Here is a 12,761-nt window from a genome sequence, read left to right on the forward strand (position 1 = left end):
TGGAGATGCCTGAAGTGGAAATGATAAGTCCCAAGAATTGGATTGTTTCTTTTTCAAATTCACACTTCATTCCCCTGTATCGCTGGACCCTGGGACAGGTAAGTGTCCGATAATTAAAAGTTAGCAGCTGCAGTATTTGTTGCTGCTGACTTTTATTTTTTATTTTTTTAAGCAGAACTCCACTTTAATTCTCAACATAATTATACAGCAACAGACCGGAGTGGTTTAAATGGGTCCTGAGTCTCCCCAGCAGGGACACAATCAGCAATAAATACCCAACAGAGGTTCCAACCCTTCCTGTATTTCTCAGCATTGAGGACATATTTGATCCTGACCAAATCTCCAACTCCATTTGCAGAAATGCAGCATTTTACTTGCAAGGAACCTTCATCATGCTTCACCGTTCCCTGCAGACACTCATTATTGTGCCACTCTCCAGTCCTTCACAAACAAACTACCTCCTACTACAGCCAAATATTTCAAATTTTGACTCATCAGTCCAGAGTACCTGCTGCTATTTTTCTGCACTCCAGTTCCTTTGTTTTCATGCACAGTTTAGTCGCTGTGGTATGGCTTTTTGGCTGTAAATCTTCCATAAAGACCACTTCTGGCCAGACGTCTCCAAACAATAGATAGGTGTACCTGGGTCCCACTGGTTTCCTCCAGTTCTGTGCTGATGGCACTGCTGCACATTTTCCTATGTCGAAGGAAAGTAATCATGATGTATCTTTCATTTGCTGCATTAAGCTTCCTTGACCGACCACTGCATCTACGGTCCTCAATGTTGCCCAATCATAGTAACATAGTTTGTCTGGTTGAAAAAAGACACAAGTCCATCTAGCTCAACCAATAATAAGAGAAAAAAAAGTTGATCCAGAGGAAGTCAGTTAATCCAGAGGAAGGCAAAAAAAAAAAAACCCAGCAAAACATGATCCAATTTGCTCCAGCAGAGGAAAAAATCTTTCCTGCATCAATGGTGTCCTCAATGCTGAGAAATACAGGTAGATAGTTATCCATCATGCCATACCATCAGGAAGGTGTGTGATTGGCCCCAAATTTATTCTGCAGCAGGACAACGACCCCAAACATACAGCCAATGTAATTAAAGTGGAACTACACTTTATTTGAACATCACAAACCAAAATCCTATTTAATATATTTTTAACATTCAAAGCAAACTCACCCATCCATCCATGTCTCCATGCTTTATTTTGTTTAGAAATCACTTTGAAAAACACCACCAAGCCTGTCTGGCCATGGCCATCTTGAGTAAGGGCAGATGATTTATGTAGCATTTACTTCCTGGAATCAACCTGCCCTTAGCTCCGACATGCAACCAGGAGAGGGTGTGCTTAGCTTCTCCTTCCCTACTGAAGACTCCTAGGATGTATAACTTAATTTGCCTAGGTATGAAAACCAAGAAGTAACTGAAGACATGTAAAAAAAAAAAAAGTGTAAAACAAGTAGATATGATATACAGTGCCTTGCAAAAGTATTCACCCCCTTGGTTATTTACCTATTTTGTTACTATTTTGTCACAACAGGTAGGCAGCAGAAATAAGTCTGTTTGAACTTCTCCTCCAGATCGATCAATCAATGGGGGCATCAAACCATTGATTGATTGATCTGGAGAAGTTCAAACATACTTATTTCTGCTGCCTACCTGTTGTGTGGGACCTGCGTGCATGACTACTGTACTTTCTTATCCATTTTCTAATGCTAGCAGCACAAGGATTAAAAATAGTCAATGTTGATTGAGAGAGTAAAGTTCCTCTTTAAAGTAGAGCTCCACCCAAACGGCGAAGCTCTGCTTGTCTGCCTCCTCCACCCCTCCGTTGCCACATTTGGGGGAGGGTGGGGAACAGGTACTGGGTTTTGACAAGTACCCACTTTTGGCTCAGTTCACCGTGGTAAAGTGAGACGGACATTCCCCCCCTACCCCCGCAGCCGGCCCATTCACAAAGCACAGCACGGTCTGCGCATGCGCAGCACGATTCATGCATGTGCAGCGCGATTCGCGCATGTGCAGCAGGTGACCAGCTGTGAAGCCGCAAGGCTCCACTGCTGGTTTTCCTTAGTCAAGATGGCGGCGCCAGCACCCGAGAGCCGATTCAAGAATCAGCACGGATGAGAACACCGCTGGATGCCTGGACAGATGAGTGCCCTAATGGTAAAAGTCCGCAGCTACAGTATTTGTAGCTGCTGACTTTTATTTTTTTTATTTTTTTTTTGAGGGGGGGGGGAGCAGAACTCCTCTTTAAGAACTATTTACATGAAAAGACTGAAGGTTGAGGCAGTCCACATCCACAGACAATCTGTGATTAGTTCTCAAAGATGTTTGGGACAACCTAACTGCTAAGTTTCTTCAAAAACTGTGTGCAAGTGTACCTAGCAGAATTGATGCTGGTTTGAAGTCAAAGGGTTGTCACAGCAAATATTGATTTGATTTAGATTTTACTTCTGTTCGCTCGCTTTACATTTTGTAAATTGATAAAAATAAAGAATTATAATATACAGTTGTGCTCATAAGTTTACATACCCTGGCAGAATTTATGATTTCTTGGTCATTTTTCAGAGAATATGGATGATAACACAAAAACTTTTCTTTCACTCATGGTTAGTGTTTGGCTGAAGTGATTTATTATCAATCAACTGTGTTTACTCTTTTTAAATCATAATGACAACAGAAACTACCCAAATGACCTTGATCAAAAGTTTACATACCCCAGTTCTTAAAACTGTGTATTGTCTCTTTTAACATCAATGACAACTTGAAGTCTTTTATGGTATTTGTGAATGAGGCTCTTTATCTTCTCAGATGGTAAAGCTGCCCATTCCTCTTGGCAAAAAGCCTCCAGTCCCTGTAAATTCTTGGGCTGTCTTGCATGAACTGCACGTTTGAGATCTCCCCATGTGGCTCAATGATATTGAGGTCAGGAGATTAACCACTTCAATACCAGGCACTTAGACACCTTCCCGCCCAGCCCAATTTTCACCTTTCAGCGCTGTTGCAATTTGAATGACAATTGCGCGGTCATGCTACACTGTACCCAAACAAACTTTTTATCATTTTGTTCCCACAAATAGAGCTTTATTTTGGTGGTATTTGATCACCTCTGCGGTTTTTATTTTTTGCGCAACAAATAAAAAAAGACCGAAAATTTCGAAAAAAAACAAGTTTTTCTTTGTTTCTGTTAAATTTTTTTGTAAATAAGTACGCTTTCTCCTTCAATAATGGGCACTGATATGGCTGCACTGATGGGCACTGATACGGCGGCACTGATGGGCACCGATGAGGTGGCACCAATGAGGTGGCACTGATGAGGTGGCACTAACGGGCACTGATGATGGGCACTGATAGGCGGCACTGATGGGCACTGATAGGTGGCACTGGTATGCGGCACTGATGGGCACTCATAGGTGGCACCGATGGGCACACATAGGCGGCACTGATGGGCACTCGTAGGTGGCATTGATTGGTATATATGGGTGGCACTGATAGGTACTTATGTGTGGCACTGATGTGTGGCACTGATGGGCACTGATAGGTGGGCACTGATGGGCACAGATGGGCACAGATGGGCACTGACAGGTGGCACCGATGGGCAATGACAGTTGGCACAGATGGGCAATGACAGGTGGCACTGAAAAAAGCATTGCTGGGCAGATCTGGGCATTGCTGGGCAGATCATGGACATAATAGTGCCAATCAGTGCCCATTTGTGGGCACTGATTGGCACAGATTGGGCACATGTGGATGGCTATGGGGTACATACCTGGCCATCCACGTTGCCCCTTCCCTGGTGGTCCTAGTGGCATCCCTGGTAGTCCAGTGGGGTGATCTGAGGGGGGGCTGCGCTGATAAACAATCAGCGCAGACCCCCCCCTGCCAGGAGAGCCGCCAATCGGCTCTCCTCTACTTGCGTCTGTCAGACGCGAGTGAGGAAGAGCCGATCAACGGCTCTTCCTATTGACAGCGCGATCAGCCGTGATTGGACACGGCTGATCACGTGGTAAAGAGCCTCCGCCGGAGGCTTTTTACCAAGATCAGTGTCAGTCTGACACACCGCTCCATCGATCGCCGCGATGCGCGCCCCCGGGGGTGCGCTGCGGCATGTTATCCTGCTGGACGTCATATGACGTCCAGTCAGGATAACAGAACCACTTCCCGGACGTCAATCCGCTATAGGGCGGGCGGGAAGTGGTTAAGATGGCCAATCCAGAACCTTCACTTTATTCTGCTGTAGCCAATGACAGGTCGACTTGGCCTAGTGTTTTGGATCATTGTCATGTTGGAATGTCCAAGTACGTCCCATGCGCAGCTTTCTGGCTGATGAATGCAAATGTTCCTCCAGTATTTTTTGATAACATACTGCATTCATCTTGCTAACAATTTTGATTAAATTTCCTGTGCCTTTATAGCTCACACATCCCTAAAACATCAGCGATCCACCTCCGTGTTTCACAGTAGGAATGGTGTATCATAGGCCTTATTGACTCCTCTCCAAATGAAGCATTTATGGTTGTGGCCAAAAAGCTAAATTTTGGTCTCATCTCTCCAAATGACATTGTGCCAGAAGGTTTGAGCCTTGTCTCTGTGCTGTTTGGCGTATTGTAAGCGGGATACTTTGTGGCATTTGCGTAGTAATGGCTTTCTTCTGGTGACTCGACCATGCAGTCCATATTTCTTGTGCCGCCATATTGTTTATCTTGAAACAGCCACACCACGTGTTTTCAGAGAGTCCTGTATTTCATCTGAAGTTATTTGTGGAATTTTCTTTGCATCCGGAACAATTTTCCTGGCAGTTGTGGCTGAAATTTTAGTTGGTCTACCTGACCGTGGTTTGGTTTCAACAGAACCCCCCATTTTCCACTTCTTGATTAGAGTTTGAACACTGCAGATTGGCATTCTCAATTCCTTGGATATCTTTTTATATCTCTTTCCTGTTTTATACAGTTCAACTACCTTTTCCCGCAGATACTTTGACAATTCTTTTGCTTTCCCCATGACTCAGAATCCAGAAACGTCAGTGCAGCGCTGGATGAAAGATGCAAGGGTCTGTGAGGAGTCCAGAAACTTATTGACCCTTTTATACACGCATACTAATTACAAGCTAACAGATCACATGTGAGGATGGTTACCTCTAATAGCCATCCAAACCCCTTTGTGTCAACTTGTGTGCATGTTATCAGGCCAAAATCACCAGGGTATGTAAACTATTGATCAGGGACATTTGGGTAGTTTCTGTTGTGATTATGATATAAAAAGAGTAAACACAGTTGATTGATAATAAATGGCTTCAGCCAAGCACTAACCTTGAGTAAAAGAAATGTTTTTGTGTTATCATTCATATTCTCTGAAAAATGGCCAAGAAATCATAAATTCTGCCAGGGTATGTAAACTTATGAGCACAACTGTATATTTCTGAAAGCATGGAAATGCAGGCCGCACCTTTTCCCTCCCCCCGAATACAACAATCTAATGTAAATAACGAGACACACACCATGTATCTGGCAAAATTTTGGTTTTTATTGGTATAAATGAATAAATAAATATCAATAATATAAAATCTTTAATTATTAATGAAAACTCAAATACAACTTATCTATCCAGAATAAATTGCTCAGTCATTAAGGACTTGAGATAAAAACGAATAAAACATAACCACAAGTTTCCTCTTTTAACCACTTCCTGACTGCGTAACGTACTTGTATTGTGGCAAAGTGGCTCTATTGCGCGAAATCACGTACCTATACATCATTTCGTGCAATAGCCTCGGGGGGGGGGGGCGCCTGCTGCTAGAGACCAGATCAGCGCTGATTGGACAGAGGGGGAGCCACTAAGCGTGTCCAGCGGACTCGCTGGACGATCATTCCCGAGCGTGGCAGAACGGTGATCTGCCTATGTAAACAAGGCAGATTGCCGTTCTGACAGGGGAGAAGATGGAGATCTTGTGTTTCTGCTGAGCAAGAACATGGATCTCTGTCTTCACCCATTCAGAGCAACCCCCACACAGTTAGCAAGCACTCTTAAGGAACACATTTAACCCTTTGATCGCCCCTGTTAACCCCTTCCCTGCCAGTGTCATTAGTACAGTGACAGTGCATTTTTTTTAGCACTGATCACTGTAATAATGTCACTGGTCCCCAAAAAGTGTCACTTAGTGTCAGATTTGTCCGTCGCAATGTCCTGCTAAAAATCGCTGATCGCCGCCATTACTAGTGAAAAAAAAAGAAAAAATTTCCATTATTCTATCCCATAGTTTGTAGACGCAAACCAATCAATATACGCTTATTCGCATTCTTTTTTACCAAAAATATGTAGCAGAAAACATATTGGCCTAAATTGAGGAATAAATTTGACTTTTTAAATTTTTTTATTGGATGTGTTTTATAGCAGAAAGTAAAAAATATTGTTTATTTGTTCAAAATTGGCACTCTTTTGTTGTTTATAGTGCAAAAAAAATAAAAACCGCAGAGGTGATCAAAAGAAAGCTCTATTTGTGGGGAAAAAAAAGGACATCAATTTTATTTGGGTACAGTGTCGCATACCCACGCAATTGTCAGTTAAAATAACGCAGTGCCGTATCGCAAAAAAAAAAAAGCCTGGTCATGAAGGGGGTAAAACCTTCTGGGGGTGAAGTGGTTAATGATAAGGGTGACAAAACCAAATAAAGTGCTTTGCAACAAAAGGGTGGGAGGGTGCCGAGTTTGTTGAGCCAACGCAGACTCACTGGCGAAGAGTCTTAGTGGATCCTTCTTATAAAATAAGCCCCACTCGTTCTAAAATGTTGTGATGGGTCACATGGCAGACTCTCTTCCTGCCCAAATTCCTATTTTAATTTTTAAAAGGGCCAGCGTCCTTAGATTGATTTACGTGGGGTGATTTTAAAATATTAACTTGTTCATTTTAAAATAGGAGGGAGGGGTGGCTGCATGCCCATGACTTTGGGCTCAAAGGATTGTAACATTCTTACCTTACAGCATTAATTCATACCTGCCTAAAACTTTTGCACAGTACTGTATATAGTAGCAATATTATAAATTAAATACAAATAATTAACCACTTGCCGACTGCCCTATAGCAGTTTTACTACTACAGGGCGGCAGCTGTGCGTGGGATCACGTATGTGTGTATATATACTGTATGTATATATATATATATATATATATATATATATATATATATATATACTCTTTGTTATAGTGCAGCCATTTGCTAAAATCATATAAGTTCATTTTGTTTTCCTCATTAATGTACACACAGCACCCCATATTGACAGAAAAACACAGAATTGTTGACATTTTTTGCAGATTTATTAAAAAAGAAAAACTGAAATATCACATGGTCCTAAGTATTCAGACCCTTTGCTCAGTATTTAGTAGAAGCACCCTTTTGATCTAATACAGCCATGAGTCTTTTGGGGAAAGATGCAACAAGTTTTTCACACCTGGATTTGGGGATCCTCTGCCATTCCTCCTTGCAGATCCTCTCCAGTTCTGTCAGGTTGGGGGTGCGCATGTGTGCTGCTGGCGGCTTGCTTCTGCTGGATGGGAAGGTGTCAGCTATTGATGTCCCTTTAATCGCCAGGCAGAGACACAGAATTGCGATCTGGCTATGTAAACAAGGAAGATTGTTGTTCTGACAGGGGGGAAGGGATGGAGTTGTGTCCCTGCATAACAGGGGATAAATTCCACCTCTTTCCCCTAGTAAAAGCACTTCACACAGTATAGAAAAGCACTGGCTAGACACACAGTTAACCCTTTGATCGCCCCAGAGGTTAACCACTTCCTAGCCAGCGTCATTAGTACAGTGACAGTGCATATTTTGTAGCACTGATCACTGCATTAGACCCCTTTCACACTGAGGCCGTTTTCAGGCATTTTAGCAGTAGAAATAGCGCCTGAAAACTGCCTCCCATACCGCCCAAATATGAAAGTGCTTTCACCCTGGGGCGGTGCGGAAAATCCTGCAAGCAGCATCTTTGGGGCGGTTTGGGAGCTCCCAAAACGCCCCTGCCCATTGCAATGAAACGTCTGAAAAGCGTTTTGGAAGCGCCGCAACACGGGCATTTTTAACCCCTTCTTTGGCCACTAGCGGGGGTTAAAAGTGCCCCGCTAGCAGGCGAAAAGTGCTGCTAAAACGAGCGGTGCTTTACCGCTAGTGCACGGGCGGTCCCAGTGTGAAAAGGGTCTTAGTGTCACTGGTCCCCAAAAAAGTGTCAGTTAGCCCTGGTTCACATTGGTGCGATTTGGCATGTCAAATCGCATGCCAAATCGGCTGCAATTGCCGGCAATGGCACTGTCCTAATTGGTGCAACTTTGCATTTGTGGCTCCACACCGATTTCCAAAAGTAGTCTCTGTACTACTTTTGGCAGTTTTGGGGGGCGACTTCCATTGACATCTGTGCAGGAACCGGTCACTGATCGCCTCCATTACTAGTAAAAAAAATAATAAAAATATCCCATAGTTTGTAGACGCGATAACTTTTATACAAACCAATCAATATGCACTTTTTGGGACTTTTTTAAAAAAAAAATCTGTTGCAGAATACATATTGGCCTAAATTGATAAAGAAATTCGATTTTTTCCATTTTTTATTAGATGTGTTTTATAGCAGAAAGTAAAAAATATTATTTTCTTCTTTTCAAAATTGTTTTTTTTTTTTTTTTATAGCGCAACCCCCCCCCCAAAAAAAAACGCAGAGGTGATCAAATACCACCAAAAGAAAGCTCAATTTGTGCAAAAAAAAGGACACAAGTTTTATTTGTGTACAGAGTCGCACGACCACGCAATTGTCAAAGTAACGCAGTGCCGTATCGCAAAAAAGGGTCTGGTCAGGAAGGGGGGTAAACCTTCTAGAGGTGAAGTGGTTAACAAATTAACTGATTTAGTGAATATTGCATATCAAGCAGTCAGAATGTCATATATGGTGTGTAATGTAGGAGAGAACATGCACACCTAGAGGGATGCCGTGGGTGCTCAGTCAGGAGGTTTCCCTGTCCAGCAGCGTGCACACAGGTCTGTGTTTACTCCTTTCCATGGAGCCTGTCCTCCTCCCCTCCTCCTCCCCCTCTCCTCCTTGTACACGGCTCCTCCCCTCCTCCTCCTTGTACACGGCTCCTCCCCTCCTGCAATGCCTGCCTGGGAATCCCGGCCCTGACCACACTTTGTGCCCGGGACTTTTCAAAGCTCTCTAACCTGTGGACTGTCCCGAAGGTCCCCATAGTAGAGAGCCCAGAGCTGAGGCAGCTTGAAGAGGGCAGCCATCCCTGAGGGACCTGTCTTCCTCATTCCACCTTTCACTGCCCTTCCTTCCTTCCTTCCCTCCTTCCGCATTCAGGGACTCTATAGCTCCCCAGGGAGTCTTCTCACACCTGGACTCCAATAAAACAAGTTTTTATTACTTTGATTTCTGGCACTTTTCCCTAAACTTTCAGGGAAGTCCCCAATTCTGACACTTTTCCCTGGTGTGCTGTCAGTGTGATGTCATAGAGTGGAGGGACCTCAGGATGGAGTACTATGCCTGGTGATGGTGTCCTATGTCACCTGTTCCTGGGGGAAGTGACACCGTGTGAATTGGGGACAGTCGCAGGCCGGGCTCTCGTTTTACATTTTGGCGAGGAAGGCGAAGATGAAAGTGACAGTTTGTTTTGGGAAGACTGCCATTGTGGTCCCCTGCAAGGATGGGAAGTTCAGCATCAGAGAATTAATTCAACAAGCCGCACAGAGATACATCAAAGCCAAGGAGAAAGTAAGAGCAACAATGTTTTCTTCTGTCACTAATGTCCTGTGTCATGGTTATGTATAATACAGCAGAGGCAGGCATAGGAGCACCCTGTCCGAAATCCTGCTGATGTGTGTACTGTATGTATGCGGGACATCCGGGGAGGGCTACTTACCTGACACAGGGGCCTCAGATGCAGCCCTTAAAAATTCCATAGGGCCACACAATATTCAGCGAATGTAATGCTACAGAAATTGTCAGAGACTGCTGACAAGAGAGATTGGCAGATCAGTAATGGGAGATTGTTAGAGACTGCTGACAAGTAACCAGAGATTGTTAGAGAGCGCAAACAAGTAACTCGAGATTGTTAGAGACTGCAGATCAGTAATGTGAGAAGGTTAGAAACGGCTGACAAGTAACCAGAGATTGTTAGAAACTGTTGACAAGTAACAGAAGAATGTTAGAGAGCTCAGGCAAGTAAGCGGAGATTGTTGGAGAGCGCAGGCAAGTAAGCGGAGATTGTTGGAGAGCGCAGGCAAGTAAGCGGAGATTGTTGGAGAGCGCAGGCAAGTAAGCGGAGATTGTTGGAGAGCGCAGGCAAGTAAGCGGAGATTGTTGGAGAGCGCAGGCAAGTAAGCGGAGATTGTTGGAGAGCGCAGGCAAGTAAGCGGAGATTGTTGGAGAGCGCAGGCAAGTAAGCGGAGATTGTTGGAGAGCGCAGGCAAGTAAGCGGAGATTGTTGGAGAGCGCAGGCAAGTAAGCGGAGATTGTTGGAGCGCGCAGGCAAGTAAGCGGAGATTGTTGGAGAGCGCAGGCAAGTAAGCGGAGATTGTTGGAGAGCGCAGGCAAGTAAGCGGAGATTGTTGGAGCGCGCAGGCAAGTAAGCGGAGATTGTTGGAGAGCGCAGGCAAGTAAGCGGAGATTGTTGGAGAGCGCAGGCAAGTAAGCGGAGATTGTTGGAGAGCGCAGGCAAGTAAGCGGAGATTGTTGGAGAGCGCAGGCAAGTAAGCGGAGATTGTTGGAGAGCGCAGGCAAGTAAGCGGAGATTGTTGGAGAGCGCAGGCTTCATACGCCAGCATTGCTGGAACGTGGGACAGGTGAGTGTCCGATTATTAAAAGTCAGTAGCTACACTTTTTGTAGATGCTGATTTTTATTTTATTTTTTCGGCGGAACTCCGCTTTTTATTTAGCTTGTTGTGTTGGGTGGTAAACGCATGTTACCGAAACACAAAAGTATAAGTGGGTCTTGAGACTTTCCCCTAGAGGAACTTGATTCACCTTGGTCACTGGAGCTTTGTAACCTACGGCCCACAATGCCACTTGTTCAGGTTCCGCTGGTTGGGACCCTGCTACCATTTACTAGCTGAGACAGCCTAAACCCCAGAATGATAAACTCTAAAAATACATTTACGTTTTTTTCTTCTTTTGGCTTGCTTAAAGAGGAATTGCAGTCTGCTCATATAATTTGTTATAAAAACATTTTTGCCATTCTGAAGCTTCCCTCCAACCACTTTGCATATTATTTTATATATACACTGCGATTCTGTACTTGTCAGATATGCTGCAGAAATCTCCCTCCACTACTGGCTGCAACCATTTTAACTGTGGGCAGCTGAAGCTGCTGCCTGTTCACTTCCTGATTTTACACACCTCCAGCTCTCATTGGCCCTCTTATGACTCATTTCCCCTCCATTCCTGGCAAACTCTCACGAGCGTGAGAGAGAGAGCTCTGCATGATGTCATAAGCCTAGGCTAATGACCAGACAAACTGGAAGTGGGCTGTATAAGCTATTTACTGGCAGAAAAAAAAAAGTTTTACTATCCAAAGTTAAAACAACAAGGGCAGAAGATTTAATAGATGGAACGTTGAAAAAATGACTGGAAGTCTGCTTTAAATACCACCATTGGGAACTTTCAACGCATCTGTTTAGTAACAATTGGGGAAATACCTGCATAGTGGGGAGCTTCAGCCTTTTCAATGTGTGCACATTAACAGTCTAGATACATTGTAGATGTTTGTACATTAACAGTCTAGATACATTGTAGATGTTTGTACATTAACAGTCTAGATACATTGTAGATGTTTGTACATTAACAGTCTAGATACATTGTAGATGTGTGCACATTAACAGTCTAGATACATTGTAGATGTGTGCACATTAACAGTCTAGATACATTGTAGATGTGTGCACACATTGAAAAAAGCTGAATGTATCTGTTTGACAGTTGCAAAAAAAGGTAGGTGTCCATCCAGCCAGAAATCTCGTGAGCTGATCACTTCCTTTACTTCTTCACCTCTGCACTGTTATCAGTTAACATTGCTCTCTGCTATCTCTGTGAACTCTCCCTGTTCTGGAGAAGAGGGGGATGTTATGTAGTCCTGAAACAGCGGTCCCAAACCTTTTTGTCACCAGGGACTGGTTTAGTCAAAGACAATTTTTCACACATCGGGGTGGGATGGGGCTGGTATTGCAGTCAACCCTGTATTTGCAGCCACTCGCCAGCGCTACCATTACTGCTTCAGCTCTATCAGATCATGAGGCATTCGATTCTCTTGGAGCACACAACCTAGATCAGTGTTTCTCAACTCCATCAGATCATGAGGCATTCGATTCTCTTGGAGCACACAACCTAGATCAGTGTTTCTCAACTCCAGTCCTCAAGGCGCCCCAACAGGTCATGTTTTCAGGATTTCCCTCAGATGAAATGGCTGTGGTAATTACTAACGCAGTGAAACTGATCAAATCACCTGTGCAAAATAATGAAAGGCCTGAAAACATGACCTGTTGGGGCGCCTTGAGGACTGGAGTTGATAAACACTGATCTAGATCCTGCGCATGCACAGTTTAGAGTTCAGGTCTGTGCTCTTATAAAATTCTAATGCCCCTGACAGGAGGTGGAGCTCAGGTGGTAATGTGAACAGCTATAAGTACAGATCAAGCCTCGCTTGTCCGCCGCTCACCTCTTGCTGTGCGACCGGATTGCTGATACGCCACGGGCCGCTACCTGTCTGTGGCCTGGGGGTTAGGGGTC

General features: G+C 44.1%; 1 protein-coding gene across 4 annotated transcripts in view; it reads left to right on the forward strand.

Annotated features, from left to right (window-relative positions):
• Nucleotides 1-9,095: 9,095 nt before the first annotated feature.
• The window catches only part of PARD3B (par-3 family cell polarity regulator beta), a 2,266,259-nt gene continuing 2,262,593 nt past the window's right edge, over nucleotides 9,096-12,761 (forward strand). For 2 of the 4 annotated variants that reach the window (XM_073633364.1, XM_073633363.1), the window contains exon 1: nucleotides 9,096-9,755. In XM_073633364.1, coding sequence (XP_073489465.1) covers nucleotides 9,636-9,755 — 120 coding nt within the window. In that variant the 5' untranslated portion in view covers nucleotides 9,096-9,635. The remainder of the gene's footprint in view (nucleotides 9,756-12,761) is intronic. The other 2 variants (XM_073633365.1, XM_073633366.1) reach the window with 2 other exon arrangements.

The sequence above is a fragment of the Aquarana catesbeiana genome, linkage group LG06 (genome assembly GCF_042186555.1).
Source record: "Aquarana catesbeiana isolate 2022-GZ linkage group LG06, ASM4218655v1, whole genome shotgun sequence".
In the NCBI taxonomy this organism is placed as follows: Eukaryota; Metazoa; Chordata; class Amphibia; order Anura; family Ranidae; genus Aquarana; species Aquarana catesbeiana.